The sequence below is a fragment of the Microtus ochrogaster genome, chromosome 17 (assembly GCF_000317375.1).
Source record: "Microtus ochrogaster isolate Prairie Vole_2 chromosome 17, MicOch1.0, whole genome shotgun sequence".
NCBI classification, from domain to species: domain Eukaryota; kingdom Metazoa; phylum Chordata; class Mammalia; order Rodentia; family Cricetidae; genus Microtus; species Microtus ochrogaster.
The window spans coordinates 15726350-15744096 of NC_022019.1; the positions used below are offsets into that span (position 1 = coordinate 15726350).

At 49.3% G+C, this 17747-nt stretch overlaps 1 protein-coding gene across 1 annotated transcript in view; it reads right to left on the minus strand.

Annotated features, from left to right (window-relative positions):
* Positions 1–266: 266 nt before the first annotated feature.
* Rhobtb2 (Rho related BTB domain containing 2) overlaps positions 267–17747 on the minus strand; it is an 18046-nt gene continuing 565 nt past the window's right edge. The window contains exons 2-10 of the mRNA XM_005355557.2: positions 14000–14201; positions 13054–13157; positions 11697–11882; positions 9584–10602; positions 9197–9315; positions 7127–7277; positions 1746–1834; positions 930–1035; positions 267–807 (exon numbers count right to left, since the gene is read on the minus strand). Coding sequence (XP_005355614.1) covers positions 587–807; positions 930–1035; positions 1746–1834; positions 7127–7277; positions 9197–9315; positions 9584–10602; positions 11697–11882; positions 13054–13157; positions 14000–14191 — 2187 coding nt within the window. The 5' untranslated portion in view covers positions 14192–14201 and the 3' untranslated portion in view covers positions 267–586. The remainder of the gene's footprint in view (positions 808–929; positions 1036–1745; positions 1835–7126; positions 7278–9196; positions 9316–9583; positions 10603–11696; positions 11883–13053; positions 13158–13999; positions 14202–17747) is intronic.

Here is a 17747-nt window from a genome sequence, read left to right on the forward strand (position 1 = left end):
TAGATGTGCATAGCTTGTAGCCCCTAAAAGATGCTAGCAGGATGAACTTTACACCATTCTCCCCCGCCCCCAGCAGCCATAACTCATGACATGGGCTCTGCAGACTTCTTTCCTACCCTGACTTCTCAAGCGGGGTATTTAATGCTCACGGAACACTTGTAACCCTTGCGCAGAATACGTGCTACCCTCAAGTCTGTTGGTGAAAAAAACATGGGGAGGAAACTGCCTCCCCGGCCAAAGCAGAGACCAATACAGACAAGCCCACGTCCAGGGAAGTTTTCCTCCATTGGCTCTATTGTCAAGTCCAGAGAGAAAACACCGGAGCTCTGAGCTCTGCCCTGCTCCCCACCTCGGGGCAGATGTCTTCCTGCTCTGCCTGGAATTGGAGGTGGACCCTGTTCTGATCTGCAGGGCCGGGCTCCTCTTGGCCTGAGCCACATTGGCTGGTGAGAACGGCTCTGCCCGTAGGGCCCTGGTTAGGTGAGTTCCCTCGTGCCCTGTCGGGTGGAGAGGATGGTAAAGAAGAGCAGAAGGACAAGGGCTAATGAGGACAACAGCAGCAGGATCAGAAGAGGGTGGCAGCATCTCAGACCACGGCCGAGGAGGAGGAGGACGGGGACGCTGAGCCCGCTGCTGAGGAGGACGGTGATGAGGGACTGTTCCAGAACAGCCACCGCCGCTTGGGCTGCCTCCGCAGGTGTAAATAGTCCTCTTTCTCGCGTTCCTTCCGCGCGCGCTGATAGTGGTCCTCTTCTTTCAGGTACCAGACTGGTGGCCACCGGTGCTTCTCGAAGTACTCCTGGTTTTCTACAGTACAATGCAAGCGGCGCTAAGTTAGGAGGTAGCCCCAGCTCAGCACCAAGCCCACCCGTGCCCACGGTCCAGGTTAGCTCCTGCTGCAGGCTGCAGGGGCTGGCATAGAGACTCACCTGGGGACATGGCCTTCATGTCTCTGGGGAACTTGCGGCACACGTTGTTGTAGTTGGTGCAGATGTGGTGGAGACACCAGTCGGCCAACTGATACGCACAGTGGAACTGTGGGTGGTACAGAAAAGCATCCCTGTTGGAGCAGGGACTCTGCATAGAGGCCCCATGTCCATGGAGCAGCAGCAGAGGGCAGTGCCCACACATGCTCTGTAGTCATAAAGGGCTTGCGCTCCAAGCGAGTTAACCCAGAACCAAGGAAGACAGTGCTTGATGTAAGCTCCTGGACCTTAGTACCAACCCCACAATTGCCTCCAGCATGGTGCTACTGATATTCGTGTCCCACATGCCCTTCCTCTGGCATCTGTCCTCAGCTCTTACCTCACTGGGGTCCCTTCTCCTCCCATCTGCAGACAAAACAGTCCTCACTAAGAAGTGTGCAACCAAGTTTTAGAAACCCGGTACCAGGCACACTCAAGGACCGAATTCCTGGCACTGTGACTCCTTTGTTTGGCAATAAGGAGGCAGGCAGTTAACTTCAGAGAGGTCTCCTCAGTACTCCCTAGAGGACCCCAGTACTATTCTGGGGTCCCCTCTGATGACCTATGGTCTCGGTCCCTCCGTCTCTTGTCCAGCTTTCATTGCAGATACCCAAAAGTTCTCTAGTTGCTTCCTAGTATATCAGATGGCATAAACCCCACCCAGCTAGTGAGCCAAGGCTGTTCGCCATCCCAGCTATCACCTCCCAGAGTCCTACACTCTGCCTATGTGCAGAGAGTGCCTGGAGGCAAGCCTCGTCCATCTCTTCCCTGCCATGATACCTGTGCCAGTTCCAGGAACACAAGGACATCCCCATCGATGTCCACCATCATCTGGGTTGCTTCCATCAGCCCGGTCACTGTGTACTGCTCTGTGACACACACATAGAGCCAACAGTCAGCTGAATAAACATGGCAAAGGACCCACAGTGCTTATCTACCACCTAAGAGGATTGCTGCAGGGAGGGGTTCAAACCGATCAGGTCCTAGTAAGTCCCAACAGACCAGAAAGTCCAAGGGAGACTTGAAGTTTGTTCCCATTGCGGGGAAGACCTCAGTGGGGTCGGGAGAGCAAATAAAAAAAAATGCTAAGCTTACTAAGAGGTCTTTTCAAACTACATATGTCCCGCCATATAATCTGATATAACAGGGTCACAATCCTCAGTACAATTAGCCACACAAATGCAAGAGGGCCTGGGGCCTCATGTCTGTTGCAAATGAAAACAACCTGAGAACTCTGATCTAGAGCTGGGTTAAACCTACTTAATTGATATCCACTTAAACTTTATTAACAGACGGTACATTAATCTTCCAGTTTACATGAAAACATTTATATGGTGGAAGTAAACACCTTTCACCCTAAATTTAATTAAAAGTATCAAAATAAACCCATGAGGTAATTTTTTATCCTTAAAAGGTGAGTACATTTTCCCCAGCTCCTCCCACAGGAAAGACCAGGAAGCAGGAAGTATCACAAGACCAGTGAGCCTTTCCATTGTCGACCATAAGAATCCAGGACTTCCAGCATGTCCAGGGCCCTGGGTTCATCAACACAAAGAAGCCAGAGTGTTTTGGAAAAATGGCTGACCCCAGGTATGAAGCATAAAGGTACAGGGTGGAGCTAGAGATATCTTTTCATTTCAGACAGCAAGGAAGCCAAGGACGCCAGAGCAAACGTAAAGAGACTGCTATGGGTTAAAAGTACAGTATTTATTTTACTTCAATGAATAAATGTGTTGGTTGTGGGGGTACCTGTCTACTATCCTGGCACTCTGGAGGATGAGGCAGGGGAGCAAGAGTTCAAAGCCAGCGTAAGCTACACAGCAAGTTCAAGGCCAGCCTGGGCTTTATAAGGCCCTGTCTTAAAAACAACAAACAAAAGAATAAATATAATTAAGTGAAACTTACCAAATTTGTTCATGATAAGACTTTAAACACACATTGGTCAACCTCAAAGGTGGGTGCTATATCTCAAAAACATTTACGTCAAAGGAAAGGACCAAGAATTACTGCCTTTCCGAAAGAAACTTCGATTACTGAGTAATCAAACAGTAAGAGATGGGTGTGTCTCACTTTGGATAAGCTGGGGTGGAACCTTTTTGCGGCACCTAATTGGTTGATAGACTCAACAGCTGCTAAAAACAGAACAAAAGGAAACCAGGCAATCTTTGCCTTTTGATGAAGAGAAATAACCTATCAGGTAGTTGATTTTTTTTTTTTTAAAGTGCTCCAGGATCTAGATTCTAAATTGAAAAGTTTACAAGAAATATGGTGTGGAGAGAATTCTATTACCTACACCATTGAACTTGGAATTGTGGGACCAGGGCTATAGCTCAGTTGGCAGAGTACTGGTCTACCACGCATGAAGTCCTGGGTTCCATCCCAGCACCACATGAGCTAGGTGTGGTGGTGACAACTATAATCCCAGCATTCATGAGGGGGAGGCAGGAAGATCAAAGTATGAAGCAAATCTAGCCTTCAGAGGATGAAAGGAAGGAAGGAAGAAGGAAGGCAGGCAGGCAGGCAGGCAGGCAGTAAAAATCTAGATCACAGAAAACTACAAGACCAAAAGAGCAGAACAGGGCTGGGGAGGTGGCTCAGGAGGTAAAAGCACTTGCTGCCAACCCTGAGTTTGATCCCCAAAGCACATAGGATGAAGGAAAGAACCAACTCCCAAAAGTTGTCTGCAGACCACCACATACACACAGCAAATAAGGAAATGTATTAAAACGGACCAGCATTGGGGTGGGCTGGCTACATTCTGTCAGCTTGACACAAACTAGAGTTAACCTGGGAACAGAGAATGCAGCAGGCTTTCTTTTGGGTCTCTAACCAGCTCCCAAATCATGACACGGAGACTTCACGTTAGTTAGGACTGCTCAACCTTAGCTTATACTTGTCCTACTAGCTCTTATAGCTTAAATTAATCTATTTCTCTTCATCTACATTTTGGCTCAGGGCTTTTTTAACCTTTCTTTCACTCTGTACATCCTACTCAAGTGTCTGGTTGCTGGAAATTGCCCGGTGGCTAGCCCCAGGTATCCCCTCTTCTGTCTCCCTCCTTCTCTTCTCCCTCTTCCCCTGAGCCTAGATCCCTCTTACTCTCTGCCTGCCAGCCCCACCTATCCCTCTACTGCCTATCTACTGGCTGTTCAGCTTTTTACTAGACCAATCAGGTGCCTTAGGCAGGCAAGGTGAAACAGCAACACATCTTTACATCATTAAACAAATGCAGCATGAACAAATGCAACACACCTGTACATAGTTAAAGTAATAGTCCAGAATAAGGGAACCTTGATTCAGGAATTGCCTTCATGAGATTGGCCTGTGGGCATGTCTGTTTGGGGCATTTTCTCCATTACTGATTTGATCTGGGAGGGCCCAGCCCACTGTGGGCCTAACCAACCTTAGGCAGGTGGTCCTGGTTGTATAAGAAAGCAAGCTGTAAATCAGTAAATTCCTCCTTGGTCTCTGCTTCAGATCCTGTCCCGTGATGATGGACTATAACTTATAAGCTAAATAAATGCTTTCCTTCCCTAAGTTAGTTTTAGTCTTTTTTTTTTTTTTTAATCACAGGAGCAAACAGCAAACTAAGACAGTTTGCTTTTCACAAATAACTTTAGGGAGTTTTTGTTGTTGTTTAAATGGACAGGTACTCACTGATTAAACAAAATTCAAAAGAAAACACACACACACACACACAAAACTAAGCTGTAGCATTTAAAGGAAGCATGCTTGGGTGATAGAACAATAGACTGTCAGCAAGTGAGTCTGTGAGAATTCTCTAAGAGTGCTGGGCAGTATGGTTTCCTCAAGGGGCAGGAGAGGAGCTGTAATGGGGGGAGAGAGTGGGAACTAACTCCTGGTGTGCCAGGGAGGCTCAAGTTCCTGACATCCATCAAGATTAGAAAGGATTTTGCTATATTATGCAAGTTCAAGTATGAACGGACAGCCTCAGAAAATGTACAGCCATTACATTTTCTGTATGTTTGCTGAGCACCTGAAACTCAGCCGCTCCTACCGATCCTTAAGCACAGTCATGCTTTCGTGCAGTTTCTAACTTCACTGATCGTTTCTGGGGGAAAGTAATTAGATGTTGCTTTCTCTTTCTTTCTTTCTTTCTTTCTTTCTTTCTTTCTTTCTTTCTTTCTTTCTTTATTTATTTATTTATTTATTTATTTATTTATTTATTTATTTAAGATTTCTGTCTCTTCCCCGCCACCGCCTCCCATTTCCCTCCCCCAATTAAGTGCCCCCCCTCCTCAGCCCGAAAAGCAATCAGGGTTCCCTGTCCTGTGGGAAGTCCAAGGAACCCCCACCTCCATCCAGGTCTAGCAAGTTGAGCATCCAAACTGCCTAGGCTCCCACAAAGCCAGTGTGTGCAGTAGGATCAGAAACCCATTGCCATTGTTCTTGAGTTCTCAGCTTTCTGTTACTGCCTGCAAGGCCTCCCACAGGGCAGCACAATTTGATATTTTAAATGGCAGCCATGTGAAAATCACCTATGTGGGCTTAACCAGGGGTGCTTCTCCGACTGGCTTCCAATTTCTGCCCTAGTGAAAAGAACTCCTAGAAATACCTTTATGGGTTTAGTTTTTCCCTGAGGTGATTACTTTAGAGACGGCTTTTTGGAAATGGAATTACTCCATGTCAGAATTTGAAATGTTATGGCCTCTGGAAAGACCACCATTTCCCATGGGCACCAAAGGGTGCTATAACAACAATCCCGAGATACGGCTCTAACTCCCTCCCCTAAAGTCCCTCTTGCCCTTAGCTTGGGTCACTCGACTCCCCCTATAGGCCTGAATTTTAATATTCTGTCCTGATCAATGATTTCTGCCTTCTGGCTGTGACTGACATGTCCCCTCCTATTCTCTCCGCACAGGACTGCTGTCTCCCCGGTGTCTGCCCTTAACCTCAACTAATCACCCAGGGCTCCAGCAGCTTTGACACCGGCCCCTGTCTAAATCCTGACTCAAGTTCTAAGGCTCTTCTCGCTGCCCTCTCCTGACCTGTCTTGACCCCAGTGCTGACACCAGGATCAAAGTAAAGAGCAACACAAACACCAACCCCACCGTCAACAGAAGTGGCCTGCCTGCCTGGGTCTCCATCTTTAGATGCCTTTCCCACTGAGGGCACCCAGCTGCCCACAGCTGCATCTCCCAATTGCTTACATCTTCCTTTGCCTTGAGGGCTTCTGAGGTTGGCTCATTTAAAAGCTGAGCTATGGCTCTCATAATCTCTCCTCTTTTCCTCCCTGACTCCCCCAGTGTGTGTGTGTTACTAGGAACTAAACCCAAGGCCTTTCACAAGAAGGGAAATGCTACCTCTGAGATACCCCACTTTTTTTGAGACAAGGTTTGCTAAACCTCCCAGAATAATGAAACTTCTGTGGCTCAGGTGAAACTTGAACTGAGGCTCCTTCTACCTCTGCCTCCTGTTAGCTCTGATTACAGCCCATAATACTAGGCCCAGCCTTCACAAGCCTCACAAGGAACAACAACAGCTTAGTCAATGCTTGCTTTATGTTTCTGCAGAGAAGAAGGAAGAAAAGGTGGAGTCAAAGAAGAAGGAGAGGAAGAAGAAAAGACCAGGAAGCTGACCAGGAGAAGAAACATATAGCAGCAGCAGCAGCAGCAGAAATATGTTCTATTCCCTGGAACTTCTTGACCTTGCCTGAGTGAAGGTCAAAGTGTCATCACCTACAGAGGCCATTTTGTGATGTCACAAGACCTCTAAGGTGTCCCATCATCCCAGCAACACCAACACACACACATTGCACATCTATGTACTCAGGAAAAATCTACAGAGGCCAGCAGACTGAATTTTTTTTTATGAGCATTTGTATTTTGCCTCCATGTATGTCTATATGAAGGTGTCAGATCCCCAGGAACTGGAATTACAAGCAGTTGTGAGCTGCCGTGTGGCAACTGGGAATTGAACCCGGATTGGGAATTGAACCCGGATCCTCTGGAAGAGCCGCCAGTGCTCTTAACCACTGAGCCATCTCTCCAGCCCCCAGCAGACTGAATTCTAAGAGCACTTTTCCCCTAGGCATCCCAGTTTGTCCCCAGGAGGAGAGAGGTAACAAAAGATACATAATCACTCCCTGGGGTCTCCATGGCCTTGTCTCAGGGAGGTCCCGGTACACTATAGTTAGTTACCTGTGAGGGCGACCAAGTGCGGCAGGCAGAGGCGGTTGGCTAGGACGATGAGCTTCATGTCATCCAGGTCTGGGCTGGAGGTGAACATGCCCGTGTAGAGGTACTCCAGCACGGCTCGCATGCAGCTCTTGCTCGTGTACGGGAACACCACCTAGGGTGGAAGGAGCAGGCAGGTGCCATGATGTCTCGGGAGGCCCAGAATAACTCAGTCCTGGCAGATGAAGACCTAACTCGGTGGGCTGGTCTCCCGCAACCAACTAGCTTCCTGGGTTGTTCCCAAATCCTCTTGGGGAACTCCCATAACCTTGGCACCCAGCCTCGGAGACCTGACAGCATTAGTGAGTGGGGCTCTGGCGTCTTCTAAAGGGACCTAGATTCTTGGCATCTTCTGAAGGCACTCTGGGACGGAGGATGCTTGGAAGGGGCCATTTGGGTCAGCTACTCCCCCAAGCCCCTGGCGCCTGCAGGGAACCGCTAAAGTGGGCTACGGAATGAGCAAAGGGAACCAGCAGTCTGCTCGGTGCTGCTGCTTGGGGCCTCTGGGATCTCATCAGAGCAGCAGGGAAACAAAAACTGCTTTCTCATCAGATGTGCGTCTCTCTGGACTTGCTGGAAATCAGGTGGAGCTTTAAAATGTGTCTGTGGTGCTGGGAAATGCCCAGGGCACACGCGCCCCTGAGGCTTCAAAGAATCCTGGCCCCATATCCTATATGTCCAACTCCTGCTCCCACGTCAGAGACCAATTCAGCTCTGAACCTGTCTGCTCTTTTTCCTTATTCACTTTCTTTCAAGAAATCTTATGGAGCTCATATTCCAATTCACCCAGCGTGATCGCTAATTGCTCTTAGTTCGGTTTTTCAGTCAAGGATCTGGTGAGCATGGTCAAAGGGGTGGGAACCATGGTGGGGGTGACAGGGGTACGTGGCAGACGTCCCTGCTCGCCAAAGAAATTACAGACCAGCTGGGAAAACCGAATAGGGATACTTTAAATTTTATACACTGTACAAAGTAGAATCCTGTGAACTATGAGAGAGTTATGGGCAAATGATGGTCCAGCAGACAGAGATAAAGGGAAACCAAGGGTTGCTCTGCTTGTCTGGGAGGATGAAAAAGACGGAACAAATGCAAGAGAACATTTCTAAAGCTCATCAACAAACCCCTTCCAGCTATAGGCTGAACTGGTACTCGAGAGGGTAGCAAATGAGGAGGAGGATGGGTCAGCTGAGGTTGGGCACTGTTCGGAGAGCAAGGCGTCTGTATTCATTATGTACTTTTATATTCTGTATTGATGCTCTGGCACCTAGAGTCTGGCTGGTCCTTTCCAGCCTGGTCAGCCAGTTCCTAGAGCTAGCTAGCAAAGGAGCTGCCTGCAAGTGGGCCCCCCTCTGCCACACTCACACCCCAATCTATCATTTCCTGCTGTAATCACCCCCAGAGCCTGGTATCAGACAACCAGGAGACCGCCACCTCCATGTCCTGGCTGACTCTTGATCTTCCCTGTGGAGCCCCACAAGGTGTAGTTCCCCTCCTTGGGATCTATATCAAACCCCTTTTCAATGGCATTATCTCCTGATCGGTCTCCCCACAGCTCAATAAAAAATAAAGCCTTTCCTTACGGACACTGCTGACTTCAGCTTGGAACACAGGCTTTTCGAGCACTTCTGTGTGTCTCAGGGAACCAACAGAGTATAACCAAGGAACCAAGGACTTGTCAATCCTGCGTTCTAGACCTACCCTCTTTCTCCTAGCTGCATAACATTGAGCAAGTTGCATAACTTCTCAGGGCATCCCTTTCCTGCACATAATGGATTCGGCTTGCTGTATGTATGTCAGGGTAAAGTAAATAAAATATATATGGAAGAGTTTTCCAAACGACTAAAATCTTGTAATTCCCTCTCCTGCAATACTGAAAAACCCTTAGCTATCAGAAGCATCTCATAACTTGTTTTGAGTCTATCACTGTGGTTAGAACATGACCAAAGCTAAGGCAAATGCCATAAACTGATGCTCTCTCAAATTCAAAGATGCGAACGTCTCTCCCATCCTCTCCCTTCCCATCTCCAGCCTCACCTCCCTGGTAGAACTCTCCACAAATGGCCCCCCAAACATGGCAGCCATCCAGTCACAGCTGGAAATCAGTAGGGGTTTATGGGCGCTGATGGTCCCATCATCCAGGATGAAGGTCACATCTGTCCAGGAGGAGAAGAGGCGTCACGTAAGGACACAGGCTTGGAATACTGAAGAATCAACCCCAAGATCAATCACTGGGTCCTGACTACCCACCCAACTTCTGGAGTCATATGATAGGAGTCCCAGACAATCAAGCAATTGGCTTGTGCAGGACGACATTTTCAGGGCATTGGGAGCTGAAGCCAACTCCCAATACTAAGGGGATAACCTAGGGCCCTCAGAAAGTTTCCTATGGAGAACCCCTTGTCTTCTAAATATGTCCCATACCTGAGAAGGTGCCCTTTGCCAAGCACTCCTTAACCCGGTTGGTCCGGCGGACATGGAAGGCCTTGGTGATCTCCTGATTCATGAAGGCCTCGTTGTTGAGAATGTTGGCCACCATCATACGTAGATCAAAGACCTCTAGCAGCTCAGCAATGTGGGCGATGTGCATGAGGTCTCGCTCATTCTCACCCAACTCCCCTGTGTACAGGTACTTGAGAACAGCCCGGAAGGGTCCCGGCTGAATAGAGCTATCCATCTTCACCACCACCATCAGCCGGGATTTGAAGGTCAGAGGATCCTCCGCCATCTCTTCCTGGATACTCACAAAAGCTCGGCTCCAGGAAGAAAGCACACGCCCTCTGCCAGGCAGGTACCCTGTTCCATTACCCCTTAAGATTCCATCACTGGTTGAAGCCCGGAGGCCAGCAGGACCAGAGCCCCCAGCCTCGTCCACACTCTCGCACACATCAAAGCTGGCTGCCCGAAGCAGGAAGTCCCGCCCATGGTGGTGATGGTGATGATGGTGGTGTTGCTCAGGGTGGCTCCGGTGGTCCTCTGGGCGGGGGCCCCCTGGCCCTGAGGGGCCCCCCAACTCCCCCTCACTCAGGTCCATGAGGAACAAGTCATAGAATTTGGAGGAGGAGGTGGAGAGGTAGATCTTGTGGGCAAAGATGCGCACGCGCTCCTGCAGCACCAGGATGACGTCCGCACAGAGCGGGTCTTCCAGGAGGTGGGCGGGGCACTCCTCGCTGCTGGAGGGGGGGTCGGGCACCACGATGATGGGGGGCGGCGGCTTGGGGGGCAGGAAGGGTGCTTGTAGTAGAGGCCGCTGCACATTGCGCAGATGAGATTTCCAGAACTGCAGGTGGCGGCGGGAGATGAGTGCGGCCCGGATGGCATTGTCAAAGACGTCCTTGATACCAAACTGGGCCACCACGCTGGTCTCGTAGTAAGGGATCCCCAGCTCCTTGGCCACTTCCCGACCCTTCTCTGGGGGGAGGATCTCATTGGGCTTGATGGGCCTGGGGCGTGGGAGAAGGGAAAACAACTTTGTTGGTAGTGGAGGGAACCTGGCCATTGTTTCCCAGGCTGGAGGCATCTACTCTACTCCCAGAAGTCCCTCGGTATCTGAAGGGGACCAGTTGCAAGATCCGCTTCAGATTCCAAATCTGTGGAAACTCAAGTCCCTCATATAAAATGCCATTGTAGTTATAAAACCTGTGCGTATCTCTGCTATTTTTTAAACCTCTTCTAGATTGCTTATGAAATACAAATGCTAGGCTATGGCTCTGTGTTTCTCAACCTGGGGGGCGCAACCCATGGGGGCAGCGAATGACCCTTTCATGGGGATCTCTTAAGATCATCAGAAAACACAGACATTTACACAATGATTCATAACAGTAGAAAAATTACAGTTAAGAAGTAGTAAAAGCCAGGCGGTGGTGGCGCACGCCTTTAATCCCAGCACTAGGGAGGCAGAGGCAGGTGGATCTCTGGGAGTTCGAGGCTAGCCTGGTCTACAAGAGCTAGTTCCAGGACAGGCACCAAAGCTACAGAGAAACCCTGTCTTGAAAAAAAAAAAAAAAAAAAAAAAAAAGAAGTAGTAAAAAAAAAATAATCTTATGGTGGGGGGGTCACCATAACATGGGGAACTTAATTAAGGGGTCGCAGCATTAGGAAGGTCGAGAACCACTACCATAGTTGCTATCACGCTTCAGTTAGGGAATAATGATGGGGCAACAATAGTCTGGACGTTCCCACTCACACTGGCTGGGCCCACAGATGTGGAAACCATGATAGGAAGAGCCAACTATATTAGCATCATGAAATTATAAGACCCTTTCATACAAATATTCTCACACATGTCTTCTCCTAGATGTTTTTCGTCATGGGATATAGTACAGGACTGCTCCCACGGTGGAGTACCTGACAGAGAAGGATGAATGAATGAGTGAATGAATGAATGAAGCATGCTTGTTATTGACTCTGATGCGAATATGCTCCAAATGGAAGAGATGTAAGGGTCAGTGGGACTACTTCAGGGCTTAGCCCGGAGCCATCGCAATGCCCTGCCCCCCCATGCCCCTTCCCTCTCCCTGAGCGCCGGTACCCCTACCTAGCCAAGGGTCTCCTGGCCCGGTTAACGGCTTCCAGATCAGCATAGCGAAGGTCCAGCTGGCAGCCCACCAGAATGACAGGAGCTCGGGGGCAGAAATGCTTGATTTCCGGGTACCACATGGTCTTGACATGGTGGAGGGAATTGGGGTTGGCAATGGAGAAACACAGAACCACCACGTCGGATCTGGGGGGAGGGAGAGAAAAGTTATAGGCCGAGAAAGTTGGTGGGGGGGTCCATTTGCCCCTGAAAAGAGGAACACGTGTTCCTGTCCCACCTCAGCCTACCCTGGTTTTATGAACCGACTTATACCATCTTCCACAATAGTTACTATAATGTATGTAGCCATTTTAAAGCACAAAAACTCATTTGGCCTCATAGCTATCTTGTGAGTTAAAAATTATCATCTGGGGTTTGGGATGTGGCTAAGTGGGTAAAATGATTTCTATGCAAGCATGAGGATCATGCTTACGTTCAGATCCCCAAGTACTCAGACATTCATGTAAAAAAATCAAGCATAACTGTAAGCGTCTCCAGTATAGAGATGGGGGGCAGGGGAGGCAGGTTATCACTGTGAGGTTAAGGCTGGTCTGGTCTACAAAACAAGTTCCAGGACAATCAAGGCTGTTATACAGAGAAACCCTGTTGGGAGGGGGAGCTGTCTCAAAAAAACTAAGGTGGAAAAAGACACCCTGATGTTCTCTAGCCTCCACAGTTACACACACGGGTGCAAGGCTCTCTCCCTGCCAATTTGCACACACATGAATATGTTTATACCCATATATGTATATACATATACATACACACACACGCGCACGCGCGCGCGCGCACACACACACACACACACACACACACACACACAACTTACTATTTTTCCAGGCCTGGTGGTACAGGCCAAATATTTGGGAGGCTGAGGCAGAAAACTTCCAGCTCAAGGCTGCCTGGGCAACAGTTAGTTCAAGGCCAATCTGGGCAACTGAGGAAGACCTTGTCTCAAAATAAAGTTCTCTGCTTGTGTGTTTAGCTTTATAAAGGGTTAGAGACAAACATAGCTCAGTGGTAGAGCACTTGCCTATGATGCGTGAGGCTCTAGGTTCAATGTCCAATATTGAAAGAAAACAAAAAGGAAGAAAGAAATGATCACCACCATCTCACGGTGAGAAAAGTCATCCCGGAACTGCTCAGAGCCAGTAGGTTGCAGAGTTGCGCCTCAAATCAGGCATCCAATCCTGGGATGCCTGCAGGCTCAGGGAATGTCCACTGCCATATCCCCTCCAGTCCTTTCTCACAGTTTCTACTGCATCGAGTTACTAAGTTCCTCAGAACAGAGTGAAAACTCTCCTATATGGCTCCCTACCTTCCGTAAGCAAACCGCCGGTCTTTGTGGTGGTCTCCAAAGGTGTCCCAGAGGCGCAGGGAGACACTGACATCATCTACCACATCTCGGGAGCGCTCTAGCACCTGGGCATGGGGGAGACAAGACAATGGTTCTTGGGGCAGATGTCAGCTCAACACGTGACAGTGCTGGCACGTGTGTCTTGCACAACCTGCTGTCCGCATGAAATCTCTGGAGAATCAATGAGGGTAGTCTCCATGTGAGCAGAAGCAGGCAAGACCTCAAGAGAGCACACTTACTGTTGGAGAAGGTAATGTTATCACTTGGGGCTCTGACTGCACAGGACATGGTACACAGCCAAAGCTAGAAACCTAGCCACCAGCTTACCCAATTGTGCTGGCTAGTTTTATGTCAACTTGACACAAGCTAGTCATTTGAAAGGAGGGAACCTTAATCAATTGAGAAAATCCTTCTGTAAGATCTAGCCGCAGGAGGGCATTTTCTTAATTAGGGATTGATGGGGGAAGGCCCATCCCCGGGCAGATGATCCTGGATTCTATAAGAAAGCAGGTTGAGCAAAGCCATGAGGAACAAGCCAGTAAGCAGCAAACCTCTGTGGTCTCTGCATCAGTTCCTACCTACAGGTTCCTACCCTGCTTGAGTTCGTGTCCTGACTTCCTTCAGTGTTGGGAGTGTAAGCTAAATAAACCCTTTTCTCCCCAACTTGTTTTCAGTCATGGTGTTTCATCACAGCAATAGAAGCCCTAACCAGGACAACACTGAAAAAACAAATGATCAAAGATACATCCTTGGGGATGGAATTCCTTCAGATCTCTCTCCAGGGGCTCCTTCTACTTCATCCACCTCTGCCCCACCCCTAGGGGCCTCTCATGAGCTCTAGAGACACCCACCTACAGTTCAAAATACATAGAATGGACCCCCCCAACCAAGGGCCTTGTAGTCTTACCTCCTGACATACTCGATACTGGTCAATGGCCCACACTGTGGGCACATGGGTGGCAAGAAGCTGGTACTGGGTGAGGGTGGCATTGCAGGCTCGGGCACAGATGAGCCTGGTCTTGCCCACGGCGTTGTCCCCCACCACCACGCACTTGATGGTCTCTACGTTTGGTCTTTCATAATCCATGTCAGAATCCATTAATTGGGACCTGAGGGGGTATGAAAGGAGGAATCAGGACAGTTTGGCATGTTATACCCCTGAGGACCAGGGTCAACATAAGCAGCCCTCCTCTGCTGGCTCTGTGGCCCTGTCAAGCATTAGCGCCGATGTGAAGAGAGAGGAGTGGGCAGCATTCAGGGAAGTAGCTTTGCAGGCCCTAGGAGACAGGCGCTCATTCAGGCTGAGTAGTTAAGCACTGTCAGAAGGTCCCCCACCATCCTGCAGCTGGCTTTCTGGATGAACGCAGTCTGTGAGAGATCCCAAGGCAGAAACTGCCTTGCACCTGGCCCCAGCCCACTCCTCCAGAGAGAGGGAATCTGCCTGGTAGCTTACCCATCCTCTTCCCTCCTCCTCTTCCCTGGGGCTGTAGCAGCAGCAGAACAAACAGCTGAGAGAAGCAGACATGGGGCCAGGTCCCCACCCCTTCCCAGCATGCTCCAATGCAGAGTCACTTTAAAATTTAATGGACATGTCAGGGCTGGGCAGCAGCTCTCCCAGCTTTCCCTGTTTTCCCCTGGCCCTCTCATATGGTAAATTTCCAAGACCCAGACTGCTCACTTCCATCCTCCTACCCTATCCTCTTTTATGGGCTAGGAGCGGTTTATCTGGCAGCGCCTCTAAGTAGAGGGCCTTCTATGTACCTGCTGAATCTGCAAGCCGCCCTCCCCTTACGCTGGTTCTCTCTCATTGCCCATGTGTCTTCTCAGCTGCAGACCTACTTTGAGACAGGGATGGAGGGAGTCCTAGCCCAGAACAATACACTCTATGGTCCCTGGACCTTCCCCTCCCTTATCCGGGCTACCCGCCGCATGCCAGCCACATCCAGCTCCCAAGAGTAAGATCTACCTCCTTCGAACCTCCTACAGAGGAAGAGGCTTAGATAGGAAGATCCTCATTCCTCTGGGTCTCTGAGTAGAAGCTAGACAAACTGTCTGTGTGGGGAACTGGGTGCTGGAGGAAGTTGAGGGTCAAGCTTAGCCTAAACTTCTGCCTCAGTTTCCCTTGGTAAGAGGCAGAGAAGTAGTATGTCCATCCCGGAGAGTAATTGAGCAGATGAATGGATAGAAGGCACTTCTGGAGTTAACAGTGGTTAAAACACTGAGGCCCTCAGTTTGAGGAGATTTTGAGGGCAATCTCTCCCTTGGCGTGTACCCTTCTAGAAGGATAGGAAGGGAGTAAGGGCAGGGTAGAGGTGCTTAGGGCTAGCAGTTTGCCCCTGCTCCTTCCCTATATACAGCAAGATGCCTCGGGGTAGAGCCACCTGGAGCAAGCCTTCCCAGGTACAGGAAGGCTGACCCCAGGAGAGTTCTGGAGGCTGCCCAGGCACTGTCCTGCTGAGCCATCAAGACCAGAGCCAAGTCACCAGCAGCAGCAGCAGAGGAGCACTGTCCCTGGCAGGCTGTAACTAGACGCTAACATGCAGGAATGCAGAACTGAAATCCTCAAGTAACGTGGCAACTGGGATCTGTGCAAGTGGATGCAGCTCAGCAATCTAAGCAAAAAGTGCAGCAGGGACTTCTCAATGAGACAGACTCCTCTCCCTCCCTGGAATTTTACAGGATCTGGACCCTTCCACCCCAAAGGGTCGCCACCAAGCTCTGACCCGGTCTCTATGGCAACTCTGCGTTATTCCTGCTCCCTCCTGGTCCTGTCCGCCAGGCAACTGTTATAGCCTTCCGCTTTCTGCTACCTCTCCTCTCTTCTAAACTGAGGACATAAAATCCTCCTCGACGGCTTCTAGTCTCAAGTTAGACAGCTGAGGGATGGGTGGGCACCAGGAAGAGCCAAATGGGTGTGGTTTTGCCTTATGGGATGGATAACAAAAAAGAAACGAAAAACAGAATCTCGCCTATGAATGAAGACAGAAACCCAGAGGGCAACAGAACTTCCTTGTGTGGTTTTGGTTCACTAGCATGTAGGTCTGGAAGCAAACAGGAGAAGGAGGCACAGAGGCGGGGCCTGGGTTCTTAAGTCCAGGGTCACGTCCAAGTTCAGCTGCTTTGTGACATAGCGCTCACACACATCTTGTGATTTTGCTTCCAGAGTTCAGGAGGGGACAGTGAGCCAACAAGTAGGAGAGTGGTAAACACTAGCCATGAGTTTAGGAAGCGGCCTGCCTAAACTGCCACCTAACCAGAACACTCCAGCCCATCCTCTTTCCCGCTGCCCCTTCACACACTCACCAACTCCCCACCCCCCCCTTTTCTTTTTTTTTGGTCATCATCCCTGTTGCAACAGCAAGCTTCATTGTCCTATCTAGAAAGAGGCAAACCTCTTCACCTTTTGTGGACATCAGTCTCTGCCTCCAGAAAATGGGTACGAGGGTGTTGGGAGAAATTTTTTGAGTTTTGGTAAATTCATGCCAAGAGAGCCTGGGTGAAAGGAGGCATTTGTCTTCTTATGTAATATGGTATTATATAATGCTAGATTGCATATCCGTATGTGTAATTATATCTCTCTTTAAGATACAGGCTGGCCCAATTAAGCCAGCAGAACTTTTTGTCTAATCGGGCCTATCTTAAATGAGGATCCTGTCCTGGGGACAGCATGCCAATATTAATATAATTTCTGCTCTAGAATATTAGCACTTTCTGGATTGCTGCTGGTGCACAATGGTACAAGCACTCATGATGGTACCACTGCCCTCTCCCCTCTGGCAACTCTTTTCTTCCGTGACTCAAGACTTTCATTCACATTCCTTCAGAGACTCCTGACCATCCTCCGCCCTGCCCTGGGTACCACAACCTCCAATTCACTCCTTGACAATTCCAAAGTCACCGGTACTTCCTCCCCCAACTCTTGTCCCCAAACCACCACCACTCCCCTCTCCTCAGTCTTCTGCACAACTGCTTTCCCAGTTCCCTGTACTCTGTCCAGGACAGATCCGAAGGTGTGCTCGGATTACCCACAAATCTCAAGGGCTCCCATTCCCACCCCCGCACCCCTACACACACTCTTTGCAGAGCTCAAAAGCCCCCCTTTTCCTCCCACAGCTGATAGGAGGCTTGTTCATCTGTGGCTGCCCTAGTCTGGTTGTCAAGGAAACGACAATCTCCCTGGGAGCCTGGCTTGTCTCCTAGCAACCAATATCCCACATCCTGCATCTTACAAAAAAAAAAAAAAACGTAAAAGGGAGGAAAATAGAGAAAATGAAAGTAAAAATCAAGGAAGATGGATAGAAAGGGAGAATCGGGAAGAGAGGAGCAAAGGAAGGCTGGATTCGGAATTAAAGGAGCTCCTACTGGGGAAGCTGACATTGTAATATGGGCGAAGGTGGAGGGGTGGATCCTCCCCACGCAGAAAACGTAAAGCAAGGCCCAAAGGGATCTTGAATGATCACTTAACAAAAACAGAAGCCTAAATACAGGATAAACCTTTTCAATCCGAGGATACCCAAACATTAACAAACAAAGCTCAACATTTCCACCAGTAGTTTGCCAAAACTCAGCTGGGCAGACCACAGTGGAGTTGACTCTAAAGAAAGATCTCAACAACCGTCAGCAAACACCCCAATTGGCAGAGAGAGAGAGAGAGA